This window comes from Aotus nancymaae, unplaced genomic scaffold (assembly GCF_030222135.1).
Source record: "Aotus nancymaae isolate 86718 unplaced genomic scaffold, 86718_ANA_hifiasm-v0.15.2.pri h1tg000015l_0, whole genome shotgun sequence".
Lineage (NCBI taxonomy): Eukaryota > Metazoa > Chordata > Mammalia > Primates > Aotidae > Aotus > Aotus nancymaae.
In genome coordinates this window covers 2,949,949-2,965,952 of record NW_026988426.1, presented here as the reverse complement: position 1 = coordinate 2,965,952, position 16,004 = coordinate 2,949,949, and the positions used below count along the sequence as shown (strand labels likewise).

At 44.4% G+C, this 16,004-nt stretch overlaps 2 protein-coding genes across 3 annotated transcripts in view; one reads left to right on the top strand and one right to left on the bottom strand.

Annotated features, from left to right (window-relative positions):
• EIF2AK1 (eukaryotic translation initiation factor 2 alpha kinase 1) overlaps positions 1 to 16,004 on the top strand; it is a 39,520-nt gene that overhangs the window by 21,056 nt on the left and 2,460 nt on the right. For both annotated transcript variants that reach the window (XM_064376447.1, XM_064376446.1), the window contains exons 10-14: positions 1,162 to 1,273; positions 2,676 to 2,776; positions 10,842 to 10,956; positions 11,177 to 11,259; positions 13,236 to 13,469. In XM_064376447.1, coding sequence (XP_064232517.1) covers positions 1,162 to 1,273; positions 2,676 to 2,776; positions 10,842 to 10,956; positions 11,177 to 11,259; positions 13,236 to 13,469 — 645 coding nt within the window. The remainder of the gene's footprint in view (positions 1 to 1,161; positions 1,274 to 2,675; positions 2,777 to 10,841; positions 10,957 to 11,176; positions 11,260 to 13,235; positions 13,470 to 16,004) is intronic.
• On the bottom strand, positions 3,999 to 9,569 carry ANKRD61 (ankyrin repeat domain 61). The gene is made up of 3 exons (XM_064376450.1): positions 9,354 to 9,569; positions 8,014 to 8,111; positions 3,999 to 5,105 (listed from the first exon to the last, which is right to left on the bottom strand). The coding sequence occupies exons 1-3, from the start codon at positions 9,567 to 9,569 to the stop codon at positions 4,160 to 4,162; spliced, it is 1,260 nt and encodes a 419-aa protein (XP_064232520.1). The 3' UTR covers positions 3,999 to 4,159.

Here is a 16,004-nt window from a genome sequence, read left to right as displayed (position 1 = left end):
TATATACAGTGTGCTACAGTAAGCTTAATGCTTGCTTAACTTTTTATTGAGTAAGTTATTAGTTAATTACGACGTGAAGCCAGACAAAGTATATATACTTGGTAGTAAAGTATACAGAGTAGTAGAATACCATACAGACATTCTTTGATGCTTTCGCTTAGCTTTAAAAACTGTTTATGTAGGGCTGGGCGTGGCTCACACCTGTAATTCCAGCACTTTGGAAAGCCAAGGTGGGCAGATCACAAGGTCAGGAGATCGAGACTATCTTGGCCAACGTGGTAAAACCCAGACTTTACTAAAAATACAAAAAGTACCTGGTGTGGTGGCGTGTGCCTATAATCCCAGCTACTCAGGAGGCTGAGGCAGGAGAATCGCTTGAACCAGGAAGTTGGAGGTTGCAGTGAGCCGAGATCTCGCCACTGCACTCCACGAGATCTCGCCACTCACTCCACCCTGGTGACAGAGTGAGACTCGGTCTCAAAAATAAAAAAAAAACTATTTATATAGTGAGCAGACCAGTCTCAGGACCAGTTTCTAAGGGTTAAAGTTGAGAGTTTCTGCCACTGGACCTCTGCTTGACTTCAGCCCGACCCCCACTTCTGCTGGTATTACAATACCCGCTTTTTTCTTCTTTTTTATTTTTTTGAGACGGAGCATTGTTCTGTCACCCAGGCTGGAGTGCAGTGGTGCAGTCTTGGCTCACTGCAACCTTCGCCTCCCGTTCAAGTGATTCTCCTGCCTCAGCCTCCTAAGTAGCTGAGATTACAGGCACACGCCATCACACCTGGCTAATTTTTGTATTTTTAGTAGAGACGGGGTTTCATCATGTTAGTCAGGCTGGTCTTGAACTCTTGACTTTGTGATCCTCCTGCCTCAGCCTCCCAAAGTGCTGGGATTACAGGTGTGAGCCACCTCGCCCTGCTTACAACCCCGTTTTAATTATTGCTCTGCTTATCTGTTGCTTTCATTAGACTCTGGGCTTCTTGGGTGGGCCTGTGTCCTCAGCAGTTCCGTCTTGCAAAGGGAAGTTCATAGTGGTTAAATGACTTCCCTAGAGGCCCATTCTCTTGGCCCAGAATAGGCAGATAAATATTTGTTGGTTAAATGAATAATGTGAGTGAATTGTGCAAAGATGGGAGCCAGCACTACGTCCTCTCCTAGGCACAGTACCACCTGATGCTGCACATCCAGATGCAGCTGTGCGAGCTCTCGCTGTGGGATTGGATAACCGAGAGAAACAAGCGGGGCCGGGAGTGTGTGGACGAGTCTGCCTGTGAGTACCATCTGGGTCTGCACATGCTGGGCCGGGAAATAGACCAAGTCACCTCCTCCCCATCTCATATAGGAGTTGCCTCCAATGCTTTATTTTCATTTGTATTTTTTATTCACTTTATTTTATTTTTTTGAGACAGCCTCACTCTTTTTGTCACTCAGGCAGGAGTGCAGTGGTATGCTCACTGCTTAGTGTATCCTTGGCCTCTCTGGCTCAAGTGATCCTCCAACCTCAGCCTCCTGAGTAGCTGGGACTACAGGTGTATGCCACCATGTCTGGCTGATTTAAAAAAAAAAAAAATTGTAGAAACGAGGTTTCATTATCCTGCCCAGGCTGGTCTCCAACTCCTGATCTCAAGCAATCCTCCTATCCTCGCTTCCCAAAGACCTGAGATTATAGGCATGAGCCTCTGCATCTGGCCAGACTTTTTCCTTTTTCTTTCTTTTTTTTTTTTGAAACGGAGTGTCACTCTTGTTGCCTAGGCTGGAGTGCAATGGCGTGAACTCGGCTCACCACAACCTCTGCCTCCAGGATTCATGTGATTCTCCTGCCTCAGCCTCCTGAGTAGCTGGGATTACAGGCATGCACCACCACACTCAGCTAAGTTTTTGTATTTTTAGTAGAGACAGGATTTCTCCATGTTGGGCAGGCTGCTCTCGAACTCCTGACCTCAGGTGATCCGCCCGCCTTTGCCTCCCAAAGTGCTGGAATTACAGGCGTGAGCCACCGCGCCTGGCCTCCAGACTTTTTTCTTTATCAATTTTTGTGTTAGTCCTATAAAACCTCTGCATCCTCTAAATTCACTTATGTCATCATATATATATATATATTTTTTATGTCATCAATTTAAGAGATGAATTAATTTATTTACATTTTTTGGGGCAATATGCTGTATCATTTTTGGAAAGTGAGGCTTTCCAGATGATTGAATCTTGCTCCTGGAGCTAACATATTTTATCTTTTTTCTTACTCCATTATTTGTAACCATGTCTTTAATCTGCTGTGGGGTAGGATACCAGATTTATTAGTATTAAATCCCAAAATGTCAGGGGTTGAAGGGGACTTAAACTATTGAATCTAGTTGCCTGATACCTGAGAATTATTTAAAAAGTTATTATAATACAAGGGAGGGCTTTGAGTGAAGTTAGAGGTACTTTCTTTCTGGTTGACAAAGTCCATCAACTGTTGAGTGCTGGTTTGTGATGGTTTCTTTGCTAGCTGAGGAGGCCTTCTTGCTTATTTCTAGGTTTTAGACCATTCAGCAACATTGACTTTGTTGAAAATCTGAATGTTCTTAAGTGTCTGATGTTAATGTATTTAGAACGACATTAATATTTAGATGCTAATGTAATGAGTAAAAAAATAAGAGAAATAAAACTTTTTTTTTTTTTTTTACTTCAAGGTCCTTACATTATGGCCAATGTTGCAACAAAAATTTTTCAAGAATTGGTAGAAGGTGTGTTTTACATACATAACATGGGAATTGTGCACAGAGATCTGAAGGTAAGTGGGGATGATGAAATCGTAGAAAGCAGTGGTAGCTGACCATGCGAGGTGGTTCAGGCCTGAAATCCCAGGACTTTGGGAGGCCGACGTTGGTGGATCACCTGAGGTTGGGAGATCAAGACTAGCCTGACCCACATGGAGAAACCCTGTCTCTACTAAAAATACAAAAATAGCCAGGCGTGGTAGCACATGCCTGTAATCCCAGCTACTCAGGAGGCTGAGGCAGGAGAATCGCTTGAACCCAGGTGGTGTAGGCTGCAATGAGCCGAGATCACAAGACTGCACTCCAGCCTGGTCAACAAAAGTGAGACTCCATCTCAAAAAATAGAAAAATAAAAATAAATAAGCAGTGGTAGCTTTGTAACAGGGAATACTTGATGTTGGTTCACTGAATTAAGATGACATGTCCTACCTCATTTACTTAGGAGATTATAATTCCTGTTAGATAAATCATTGTTCCGTAGCTTCAGAGTATAAAAACATTAGGTTGAATTTTTTGTTTGTTTGTTTGAGATAGGGTCTCACTCTGTCACCCATGCCGGAGTGCAGTGGCACGATCACAGCTCACTACAGCCTCCAACTCCCAAGCTCAAGCGATCCTCCTACCTCAGCCTCCCTAGTAGCTGAGACTACAGGCGTGTGCTACCATGCCCAGCTAATTTTTAATTTTTTTTTGTAAAGATGGAGTTTGTCTATGTTGCCCAGGCTGGTCTTGAGTTCCTGGTCTCAAGTGATCCTCCCATCCCAACCTCCCAAAGTGCTGGGGTTACAGGTGTGAGCCACTGCACTTGGCTGTAAGTTGAATTTAAAGCAGTAATTTTTGGACATTTGAAAATCCTCTGTTGAGTACTTTTTTTCAGGTACTAAGTGTGCTCTGAGTACTCATATAATCAGTGGTGCTAAAGGTACTTAGCGTTAGCAGGAATGCTCATTTGTTTTTTCAGTCTTAGAGATAAACTATTTCTGTAATTGTTCATGTTAAAGTTTAACAAAATGGGATTTTTGTTTTTGCTGTTTAAAAAAAGTATATAATGACTATTTGATTTTTATCCACAAAAACCTATCAAGAAAGAGAGAAAATATATTTGTTTCTTTGGCTAAAGAGATTTAAATTAATTTGCTTACTGTCCAGCCAGAAGTTAAGTCATGGGCATGAAAAAAAACCTAGGAACTCCTTTGACACAGGTTAGAGAGAAAAAAAAATCTAGGAACAAAAATGTTAATAGGCAAATCACTTTATTTTTTGGAAAATGTTTAGGAACCAGTAGTGTGTACATTTGGGTTGTAAAGGGTGATAGGTTAAGCATTTTCTGGTACATGTCTAGCCAGAAAATGCAGTTTGAGTGACTGACATTCCCTGCTGCTGTGAAATTGGAGGTCTTATTTCAAGAGGTACACTGAGTCGTACCAACAGTAGACAGAATTCCATATCTTCACTGGGAGAAGTTGCTTCAAGTGTTGTTTGTATTTCTCACCATAAATATTCCGGATGTTTCTTTTGCAGATATCCTGTAGGGATAAAGGTTTTTGCGATTGCTTTATTAGGGTGTCCCTTAAGAAGCGGAATTCTGGTAGCATGATTCCTGCAGGTAGAATTCCTTGGTTATTGGTCATTCTCAGAGGATAAGTGCGATTAAGAAGCCTGGACAGAAGTGCTGTGTGTCTTATATTGAAACTGCGCTGAAGGTACATGTAAATAGGAGATTCCCCGTTTTTTGTTAAAATATTAATATTTGCTTCAAATTCAAGCAAAAGATCAATTATTGGCTCTCTGCCTCCAAAGCATGCCTCGTGGATTGCTGTTTGGCCTTTGTAGTCCTGGGCGTTGACTTTGGCTCCGTGAGTGAGTAGCAGACGGATGCAGCTGACCCCCGCCCCGAGTAGTCGGCCTGCTTTGCTTGACGCAGTGCGCACTGCCAGCTTCAGGGCCATGTTCCCCGTGGAAGAGAGAGCACAGTTGACGTTTGCTCCATAGGCAATGAGTGTTTCCATCGTCTCCTTATTCAGCATGTATGCGGCCATGTGAAGGGGTGTCATGCTGACTTCATTAATAGCATTGACATCGGCACCGTTTTGGGCCAAAATGGAGAGAACTGGATTGCAACCGTATGGGATGGCCTGGTGGAGTGGTAACTGATTGTTGCTGATTTCCACCAGAGTGTTAACTTGAGCTCCATGCTCACACAAGGTGCGGAGACACGTGATGGCGTTATTCTGAATGTCTGTCAGGAACCTTTGGATTCTGCTGCCTGGTTTTGCCCACGAGGTGGAAGTGACTGGCCAGTGCAGTAGCAGTAAATTGAGTGTGGTGAGGCCCCTGTTGTCCCTAGAATGGGTATTGATTACACGTTACACTGAATTCATGGTGGGAATGGCTCTACGTGAACAGTTAATGCTTTAAGAAGCCAGTATTTAAAGTAATACCCTTTAATTACCTTAGGATGCTGGGTAGTTTTCAGGCTATCCCAGGGTTTTTGGGGGGATGTGATGGGATGCATCACTACATGGTGGGGCTAGCTTCTGTTTTTTTATATATATAATTTTTTTTTTTTTTTGAAAAATTCTTTTCACTTTTTGACAATGACATGAAGGAGGCCCAGCTTCTTGGAGCAGCCTATTTTAACTGTGCTGCAGTCCCTTCAAAGCTTTATCTTAGTGATTTCTGTATCCCGGCACCTGGCACAGTGCTGGTCTGGGTTGGTAGGCGTCCCATGACATTGTGTGGACTTGAGTGGGATCTGTTTTTGCCATAGAAGTGAGCCATAAAGGCCCGAACTCCTGTTGACTCCATTCTTACTGGTTCTGTTTCTGCTTTCCTACCCAACATTTTTATGCATGAGTGTATAGGGAGCAGAAGAGGTGATGAAGGTTGAATCTGAAGACCTGTAGATTCTGAAGTTGATTCCTTGCTCCAAGCCAGGTGGAATGAGCATTTTACAACTTGGCCCTCATCTCAGAAGTGCTTCCAAGAATTCCTTTTTTTTTTTTTTTGAGACAGAGTCTCGCTCTGTCATCCAGGCTGGAGTACAGTGGCACAATCTCTGCTCACTGCAACCTCCACCTACCAGGTTCAAGCAATTCTATCTCAGGCTCCCGAGTAGCTGGGACTACAGGCGCCTGCCACTATGCCCAGCTAATTTTTGTATTTTTAGTAGAGACAGGTTTTCACCATATTGGTCAGGCTGGTCTCTACTGCTGACCTCACATGATCCGCCCACCTCAGCCTCCCAAAGTGATGGGATTCAGGTGTGAGCAAACGAGCCTGGCCCTGAGAATTCCTTTGTTTTGGCAGAGAAAAGGGAAGGTTTATTATGTAAATCTAACTGCTCTACTGAAATTATAAAGTGATTTTAGTGCATGTATATTTGTTTAGCGTGAGGCCCTAGGCTGGGAATGTGGTGAAACAGCATGTGGCCCCTGCCTCTGTGGGGCTTACAGTCTACTCTAGTAGGGAAGATAGACAAGAAACAATGGAACAGCTCAGTAAATACTGGAAGCAGGCTGAGTTCTAGAGAGGTGTGGAAGCTTCACACGGCACATGTGGTATGCAGGGTAGGAAAGGGTCCCCTGAAGAGAACGGGGTGAGTCTGTGATGGTCCAGATGTGGAAGGGACTTCAAGAGGACTTGCAGAGCTAGGTGGGGTGCTCAGGGACAAGCTGAGAGCAAGACAGGTCAGGTGGGTTCTTCTGGAGCAAGGTAAGGATTTGGGGCAAGAAGTTCTATTATTATTATTATTATTATTTTGAGACGGAGTTACGCTCTTCTTGCCCAGGCTGGAGTGCAATGGCGTGATCTTGGCTCCTCAACCTGCAACCTCCGCCTCCCGGGTTCAAGCAGTTCTCCTGCCTCAGCTTCCTGAGTAGCTGGGACTACAGGCGCATGCCACCACGCCCAGCTAATTTTTGTATTTTTAGTAGAGACATGGTTTCACCCTGTTGACCAGGATGGTCTCATTCTCTTGACCTCGTGATCTGGCTGCCTCGGCCTCTCAAAGTGCTGGGATTACAGGTGTGAGCCACCACTCCTGGCCAAAGTTCTATTATTTTTATACTACTTAATTCTTTCATTCATTCAGATAGTATTACTGGGCACTTACTAAGTGTTAGGCATTTTGTGGTTGAGGTGGTGGAGATACAGTGGTACACAAGATGAACTTCTCTTTCATGCTGCTTACCTTCTAGTGGAGTGTAATAAACAAGAAAATCCATTGTCTATTTATATTTTATTTTTCACACCTAACTTTGGTGATTTAACTTATTACTCAGGGCCATGACAAGGACTTAATGCATTCCCCACATTGCCACCATTGAGCACTTAATCCTCAGAATGTGCATTAATTTGGCAAACTGTTTGTGATGTTGCATTATTCCCAGTATTTTTTGTTGTTTTTTTTTTTTTTTTTGAGATGGAGTCTCACTCTGTTGCCCAGGCTGGAGTGCAATGGCACAGTCTTGGCTCATTGCAGCCTCTGACTCCCAGGTTCAAGCGATTCTCCTCCCTCAGCCTCCCGAGTAGCTGGGATTATAGGCACACACCACCACGCCTGGCTAATTTTTTGTATTTTTAGTAGAGCTGGGGTTTCACCATGTTGGTCAGGTTGGTCTCGAACTCCTGACCTTGTGATCTGCCCGCCTCGGCCTCCCAAAGTGCTAGGATTACAGGCATGGTACCGTGCCCAGCGTATCCCAGTTTTTCAGAGTATCTCATCTACAAAGACATTGGTTCATTCATAACATGATAATGTGTAGTCTATCGCCTTGAAGAACGAACAAGTTCAGACATAAATGGAAAAAAATGTATGAACTGAAAAAAATCTGTATCACGTATATCCTCACTTAGAAATGATTGCTGGTGAGGCCGGGTGTGGTGGCTCAATCCTGTAATCCCAGCACTTCAAGAGGCTGAGGTGAGTGGATCACTTGAGGCCAGGAGTTCGAGACCAGCCTGGCCAACATGGCGAAACCCTGTCTCTAGTAGAAATACAAAAGTTAGCCGGGTGTGGTGGTGCACACCTATAATCCTAGCTACTTCGGAGGCTGAGGTGGGAGAATCTCTTGAACCCGGGCAGTGGAGGTTACAGTGAGCTGAGATTGTGCCACTGTACTCCAGTGACAGAGTGAGACCCTGCCTCAAAAAAAAAAGAGAGAAAGAAGGAAGGAAAGGAAAGAAAGGAAGGAAAGGAAAAAGGAAAGAAAGAAAGAAATGATTGTCGGTGCCAGTGGAGTTAACTTACCTGACTTCCGGGTCAGCGCCATGCTGTAAGAGGCAGCGCAAACTCTGGGCATTGTGGTGCTCGGCAGCCAGATGGATGGGGATGATGGACTCTGCATGCTTCGGAGGGTGGCCCTTGTAGTTAAAAATAATACTAGTGTCAGCTTGCCATATTTGTGTTAGCTTGCCATTTCAAAGGCAATACATTTACTTAGTGTCTTACTGGGTCACTATTTTTCTGGTATGTGCATTGAAAATTTCCTTTTCTAATGCCTGTTTTAAATGGTCAAAACTCAGTTAATTCCATGTTATAAAATCTGTATTTTACAGAAATGCACATTTACTGAGGCACCAGAAATAATACTCAAAAGCTTTGGAAGTTTTTGAAAGTTGATTCTTCTGAAGAGCCTGTGGTGTGATATTAATGGCACTTGCTATGAAGTCATTTAGTCCTTAAAGTAACCCACAGGGTGATGGACAAGTAGGTGCGGCGTTGTATTGTCAGCTGTAAAACCTGAATCTTAAGGATTTTCAAATGTAACACAGCATATGTTCTGTCTATGATTAGCAGAGCTGTTTGTGCCAGTGCTTAAAATACACACATATAAGTAGTGGTTTTACACTGGTGCTGCAAGATAAGATAGTAAGGTACAAGAGAGGGTGATTTCCTTTTTGAAAAAAAATTTTAATTGTAAAGGTAATAATCATTGTATAAAAATTTAGAAAATGAAAATATATATATTAAAAAGGGAAAAACGAATTTTTGTTTGTTTGTTTGTTTGTTTTTGAGACGGAGTCTCACTCTGTCATCCAGCTGGAGTACAGTGGTGTGATCTTGGCTCATTGCAACCTCCGCCTCCTGGGTTCAAGCGATTCTTCTGCCTCAGCCTCTCAAATAGCTGGGATTATAGGCTTCTGTCACCATGCCCAGCTAACTTGTGTATTTTTAGTAGAGATGGGGTTTCGCCATGTTGGCCAGGCTGGTTTCGAACTCCTGACCTCAGGTGATCCACCCACCTTGGCCTCCCAAAATGCTGGGATTACAGATGTGAGCCACCATGCCCGGCCACAAAAGGGAAAAACTAATTTGACCACATGGAGGTTATCACCGTGGGTATGTTTGAGAGATGACATGAATGGTCTTCTAGCCACACAAGATCTGGTATGTTCTCCTGTTGGTTTGTGTGTGACATGTATAGGGGAGGCTTAGCAGGCTTTCGGGAGCATTGCTGTGTGTGTGGAGTGAGCTGGAGTCATGCTTCATAAGGGCTGTGAGCTTAGTGGATTCACCAGCATTAGATCATGCTCCTTTCTTAGCAGACTGACTTTTTCCCAGAAGTGACTGAGCAGAAAAGAGGGTACCTGGCTCAGAAGTAATCTGTTGCTGGTGGAGTCGGGCAGAATGGTGATGGGCTGGTTGATGGGGTGATTTCTCAACAGTGCCTCAATGGTAGCGCAGTCTTCGCCCATGATGGCTTCATAGAGTTTCAAGTGAAGTGCTATGGATGGGCCATCTTCCAGGGACTTGGGACTGTCAACCACCAGGTCTCTGCTTCTTTTCCTGGTTACATTCCCCATGGGAAAGCCTTAATAAGACTTAGGGGAAAATGTTGTTATGGAATTGGTCAGTTTCAGTCTCTTTATGATGATTCTTTCAGTTTAGTTCTAGAACTGTTCTAGAATTTATTGAGAATTGTATCTGTGAACATAGTCCATCAAATTTTGTAACCAAACGTCCAGTCTTTGTTCCTTGATCATATATAATGTCAAATGTTAGCAATTTTTGGGTTTTCTACTCAATTGTAAAAACATATCTAAACTATCATCTTACACCTTTATTTCTGATAGCTCTCCAATTCAAGCATAGTTCAAACAGTGATCAAAGCTAAAACAGAGGAATTTCTACATTAAAATAAAAAGCTAAAATTATTATGTTTAAGAAAACTTTTAACCTAAGTTATTTTTTGGTTTTTTACTATAATAGAATCTTCTCTTTCCCCATTACAGATTCAGTTTTTCACTGGCATAGGAATAGTTTGGGAGACATTTTGGGTCTGCACTAGTTGCTTAAATAAAGCCATTTAGTGTGATCTATTAGTTCCCAACCCTGGCTAATATATATGAGTTATCTGGGAGCTTCTAAAAAATATCAAAAAGTTTTTTCATAGTGTGAGAAACATGCTCATCCATCCAAACCCAAAGAATGGACTTAGAGGCACAAAGAACAGTGAAAGTGAGACTTTAATAGCAGTCTAGCAAGATCAGGTGTCTGGTAGGCAGGTACAAAAAGGGCAGTTACAACAGGTAATTTATCTTCTAGCACGCAAGTCCCTCCTCTAGTTCCTCACTGGTCGGTACTATGGGGTTAAAATCTTCCCTGAAGTTGCCTAAGGTTTTTTTTCTTTTTAAGATGGAGTCTTGCTCTGTCACCAAGCTGGAGTGCAGTGGTGCGATCTCGGCCCACTGCAACCTCCACCTCCCAGATTCAAGTGATTCTCCTGCCTCAGCCTCCCTAGTAGTAGCTGGGGTTACAGGCATGTGCCACCATACCCGCCTAATTTTGTATTTTTAGTAGAGATGGGGTTTCACCATGTTGGCCATGCTTGTCTCAAACTCCTGACCTCAGGTGATTTGCCTGCCTCAGCCTCCCAAAGTGCTGGGATTACAGGCATGAGCCACTGCACCCTGCTGGATGTTGAGATTTTTTAAATTCCTGGATGATTCTAACATGCAGGTGAATTTGGGAACTATTCCTCTGCTTGCTCCTGAGTTCAAAACACTTAACATTTACAGGTTTTTACTATTTGTTTTAAGAAAGCCAAAGAGTTGACTTGTTTTTTTTGTTGATAGCCAAGAAATATTTTTCTTCATGGCCCTGATCAGCAAGTAAAAATAGGAGACTTTGGTCTGGCCTGCACAGACATCCTACAGAAGAACACAGACTGGACCAGTAGGAACGGGAAGAGTAAGATTTTGTTTTGTTTTGTTTTGTTTGCATAAGCAAAATACATGGTTGCACATGTTAGTATTTAAAGAGAATCATAAAGATTTAATAGCAAAGGTAAGATAAAGATAAAAAGCAACCTTGTTCCCCGAGGAGCTGCACTGCTTGCTCATAGTAAATGTTCTTTAATGTTGACAGTGCTACAACTGCAATGTTTAATATGTGGCTTTTGAAATGATAGGAACACCAACACATACGTCCAGAGTGGGTACTTGTCTGTACGCTTCACCTGAACAGTTGGAAGGATCTGAGTATGATGCCAAGGTAGTATTTGTTGCTTTCTGCCCTTTCATTCAACTTGACTCTTCAGTCGTAAATAACAAACAGTACAAGACTAGGCGCCGTGGCTCATGCCTGTAATCAGTACTTTGGGAGGCCGAGGTGGATGGATCACCTGAGGTCAGGTGTTCAAGACCAGCCTGGCCAACATGGTAAAGCCCATCTCTACTAAAAATACAAAAATTAGCTGGGCATGGTGGCGCACACCTATAGTCCCAGCTACTTTGGAGACTGAGGCACGAGAATCGTTTGAATCTAGGAGGCGGAGGTTGCAGTGAGCCGAGATCATACCGTTCCACTTGAGCCTGGAATGACAAGAGCAAAACTCCATCTCAAAAAAAGGAGGAAAAAAAAAAAAACCAGTACAATGAAATGTAGAAGTTCTATCATGGAGATGTTTTTGGAGATAACTGAGTACTGTAGATTATTAACTGGATCAAACTGCCCTAAGAAGAAGCCTTACTTTTCAGTGGAATCTGCGTTGCCTACTTTACCATTGCAAAATCCACAGGTGTCACAAATTATTTTGTTTGTTCATTTGTTGTTTTTGAGACAAGGTCTTGCTCTGTTGCCCAGTCTGGATTGCAGTGTTGTCGTCATAGCTCATGGTAGCCTCCAACTCCTGGGCTCAAGTGATCCTCCCACCTCAGCCTCCCATGTAGCTGGGACTACAAGAGTTGTGCCACCACACCCAGTTAATTAAAAAAATTTTGTTTATTTGTAGAGATGGGGTCTTGCTTTGTCCAGGTTGGTCTCAAACGTCTGGCCTCAAGTGATTCTCCTCCCTTGACCTCCCAAAGTGCTAGGATTACAGGCATGAACCATTGTGCTTGGCCTAAATTGTTTGTTTTTGAAATGAGTTTTCCCTTTAAAACACCACTCTTCACCTCAGGAAGCTAGAATTCATGGAAGCCTATTTTCAGCCTTTCCTTCTAATTATTTTTTTTCAAGCTCTGGTAAATAAATGCCACAGGGAAGCCTGCCCCTTGACTCCCCTTGAAGTAGAATGAAGATGCTGTAAAGTTTGAATCACCATTGTTCCTTGAAGAAATGCTAACATCCATTTTTCTTTTCTTTTCTTATTTGAAATGGAGTTTTGCTTTGTTACCCAGGCTGGAGTGCAGTGGCGCGATCTCAGCTCACTGCAGCCTCCACCTCCTGGGTTTATGCAGTTCTCCTGCCTCAGCCTCCCGAGCAGCCGGGATTACAGGCATGCACCACCACACCCAGCTAATTTTTGTATTTTTAGTAGAGACAAGGTTTCACCATGTTGGCCAGGCTGGTCTCGAACTCCTGACCTCAAGTGATCCACCCACCTCAGGCTCCCAAAGTGCTGGGATTACAGGTGTGAGCCACCGTGCCTAGACTAAAATCCATTTTTCAAATGGATTTTCTTCCTTTTGATGGCTCATCAAGCTTTTTAATGATTGAGAAAGAGCTGTCAGAAAAAATAATGACTGCCCCTAAAATCTTGTCTAGTGAAGACCTTCCTAAAAAATCTGTTTTTAGGAGTAGTAGTGCAGATTTTATACAGTTACGTGTCACTGAGAACACTTGGTAAGTACGACTGGAGGCAGAGGTGAGACCAGAGGAGAACCTGCAACCCTCTTTGGCTCCCCCACAGCTGGCACTAGCAGGCGTGAGCTCACGTCACTCTGCTTGGGTCAGGCCTGGATTATTAGGGGGTGCTGAAGAGAGTTGTATGGTTGTGACTGTTGTGGGTGGGGAGATTATTCCTGGCCTCCACCTGACCATTCATTCTGCCTGCCCACGGATGCCCCTTTTTGGGGTTGTGAAAGTCCCTGTCACTGATGAGCCATCCTGCTCTGCTCCTCCTTGTGGGTGACTATATATCCTCATTCTGAGAAACCCTCTCCTGTTTGGGAGGGTGGAACACAGAAATGGAAATGTTCTTTTAACTCGATTTCACTACTGAGTTGCCCCTTTTTTTCTTTTTCTAGTCAGATATGTACAGCTTGGGTGTGATCCTGCTAGAACTCTTTCAGCCATTTGGAACAGAAATGGAGCGAGCAGAAGTTCTAACAGGTTTAAGAACTGGTCAGCTGCCGGAATCCCTCAGTAAAAGGTGTCCAGTGCAAGCCAAGTATATCCAGCACTTAACAAGAAGGAACTCATCACAGAGACCATCTGCTATTCAGCTGCTGCAGAGCGAACTTTTCCAAAATTCTGGAAATGTATGTGCTGTTTTTTTCTTGGTCCTGGAGTGAAGGTGGTTTTTATTTCCTCTCTTGGGGAAGGAAGGGGTGGGTTGTGCTCCCGGAGGATGGGGCTGGAAGAGCCAGATGATGGTTCTGGAGTTGGGAGGGAGGCTGTTTGTTCTCGTCCACTTCCTGGCACTCAGCTGCAGAGGATGCTCGCAGGACTCACTCCCCTTGGGGTAGCAGCTCTGGCCTCAGCAGGCACAGGAGGGATCTTTTTGTGTTCACAAAGAGGAGCAGAGGGCTGGGGACCAACCGCAGGGTAGGAAAGCTTCCTGAGGCCGGGTGGGTGTGACTGCTTCCCAGAAAGGCCTGAAGGGCCCACAGGGAATGCTCCTTCTGATGGCTGGGCCTTTAAATGTCCATGTCAAACTGACTCTTAAACCACCTGCCTGCTGTTCTGGGCTGTTTGGTTGTCTATCGGGGGCTCATCACTGGCAGGGCTGGTGACCCCCGAAATGGTGGGCTGGTCCCTCAAGGGTATTTTGGTCACTGGTCAGTTTAGCACTGTTTTCGGGAATTTCAGATTGTAGATTATCCTGGCACCTCCCTGGGTAGTGCTCAAGAGCATGCCCCAGGGGGACTGCCCCTGTCCCTGCAGAGTACACAGCCACTGCGGACCACCTGGGAGAGGTGGGGCTGGCCTGGCTTGGGGGTCTGGCTGCAGCTGCTGCCCTGGACATGGTTTCTATCCATGATTTTTTTTGTTGTTTGTTTTTAATGCTGAGAAAAATATGAAGCTTAAAATAGAATTTGTTTAAATTGTGAATCCTGGCCAGGCAGGGTGGCTCGGGCCTGTAATTCCAGCACTTTGGGAGGCTGAGGTGAGAGGATCACTTGAGGTCAGGAGTTCGAGGCTAGTCTGGTAACATGGTGAAACCCCATGTCTACTAAAAGTACAAAAATTAGCCGGGTGTAGTGGTTCATACCTGTAATCCCAGCTCCTGGGGCGGCTGAGGCAGGAGAATTGCTTGAACCCAGGAGGTAGAGGTTGCAGTGAGCTGAGATCACACCACTGCACTCCACTGGTGACAGTGAGACTCCAACTCAAAATAAATAAATAGTGAATCCTGTTTCAGTGAATAGTTGAGCTTAGACTCCTATTGGTGCAAACAAAATATTTAAACCCATTCTCAGAGTTCCCTGACTGTATCAAGCACTAGGTTGAGTATCAGTAGCACACTCATACTCATTGTCCACGTAAGCAGGTTGACTCCCTACTACCTGTCTACTCTAAGAGTTATCAGCTTCAGTTTCTAGCCTCATCTTGCTAAGTCAGTGAAAGGGTTTTATTTTGCTCTTTCTTCCAGCTATGATGTATAACCTCTTATTGTGAATGTACCTACAAGTGTCTGGGTGCGGTGGCTCACACCTGTAATACCAACACTTTGGGAGACCGAGGGGGGCGGACATGAGGTCAGGAGATCGAGACGATCCTGGCCAACATGGTGAAACGCCGTCTCTACTAAAAATACAAAAAATTAGCTGGGCGCAGTGGCACATGCCTGTAATCCCAACTACTTGGGAGGCTGAGGCAGGAGAATCGCTTGAACCTGGGAGGTAGAGGTTGCAGTGAGCTGAGATCGTGCCATTGCACTCCAGCCTAGGTGACACAGCGAGAGACTCCATCTCAAAAAAAAAAGGAAAGTACCTAATAGTAAAAAGAGCTGCATACTGAAGTGTAAAAGGCAGCAGTAATTCTAATGGTGAGTTGGAGATGTAACCATGACAGTAGAAATTGCCTTAGCCAATGTAAGGGCTTTCAGCTTTCAACAGCATGGTTCTGGCTTTCTTTCTTTTTTTTTTGAGACGGAGTTTCGCTCGTTACCCAGGCTGGAGTGCAATGGCGCGATCTCGGCTCACCGCAACCTCTGCCTCCTGGGTTCAGGCAATTCTCCTGCCTCAGCCTCCTGAGTACCTGGGATTACAGGCACACGCCACCATGCCCAGCTAATTTTTTGTAGTTTTAGTAGACACGGGGTTTCACCATGTTGACCAGGATGGTCTCGATCTCTTGACTTCGTGATCCACCCGCCTCGGCCTCCCAAAGTGCTGGGATTACAGGCGTGAACCACTGCGCCCGGCCAGTTCTGGCTTTCAGTCCTGCAATGTGGTATTGCCCCAGAGCCGCCCCCTTCCCTTTCTCCTTCCTGACTTGTCCTTAGAGTGCCATGTAGTCTCTGAGCACATGCTGGAAACCACAGGTGATTCATCCATTCTATTCCTCTAGAAACTTTCTAAGATTTAATAAAAGCCTAATTCAAGATACACTCCGATTCTTTAGTGCTTTGCTACTCAAAGTACCATCCTCAGATGTGCTACATTGGCATGACCTGGGAGCTCTGCCCCCGACATAGTGAGCAGATCTGTATTTCCACAAGATTTCCCAAATGACTGACATTCACAGTCTTTGAGCAGCATTGCATGAACGCAGCGGTTCTCAAAGTGTAGTTTCCAGAACAGCAGCATAAAATCACCTGGGAACATCATAGAATTCTCAGACCCTTCAGT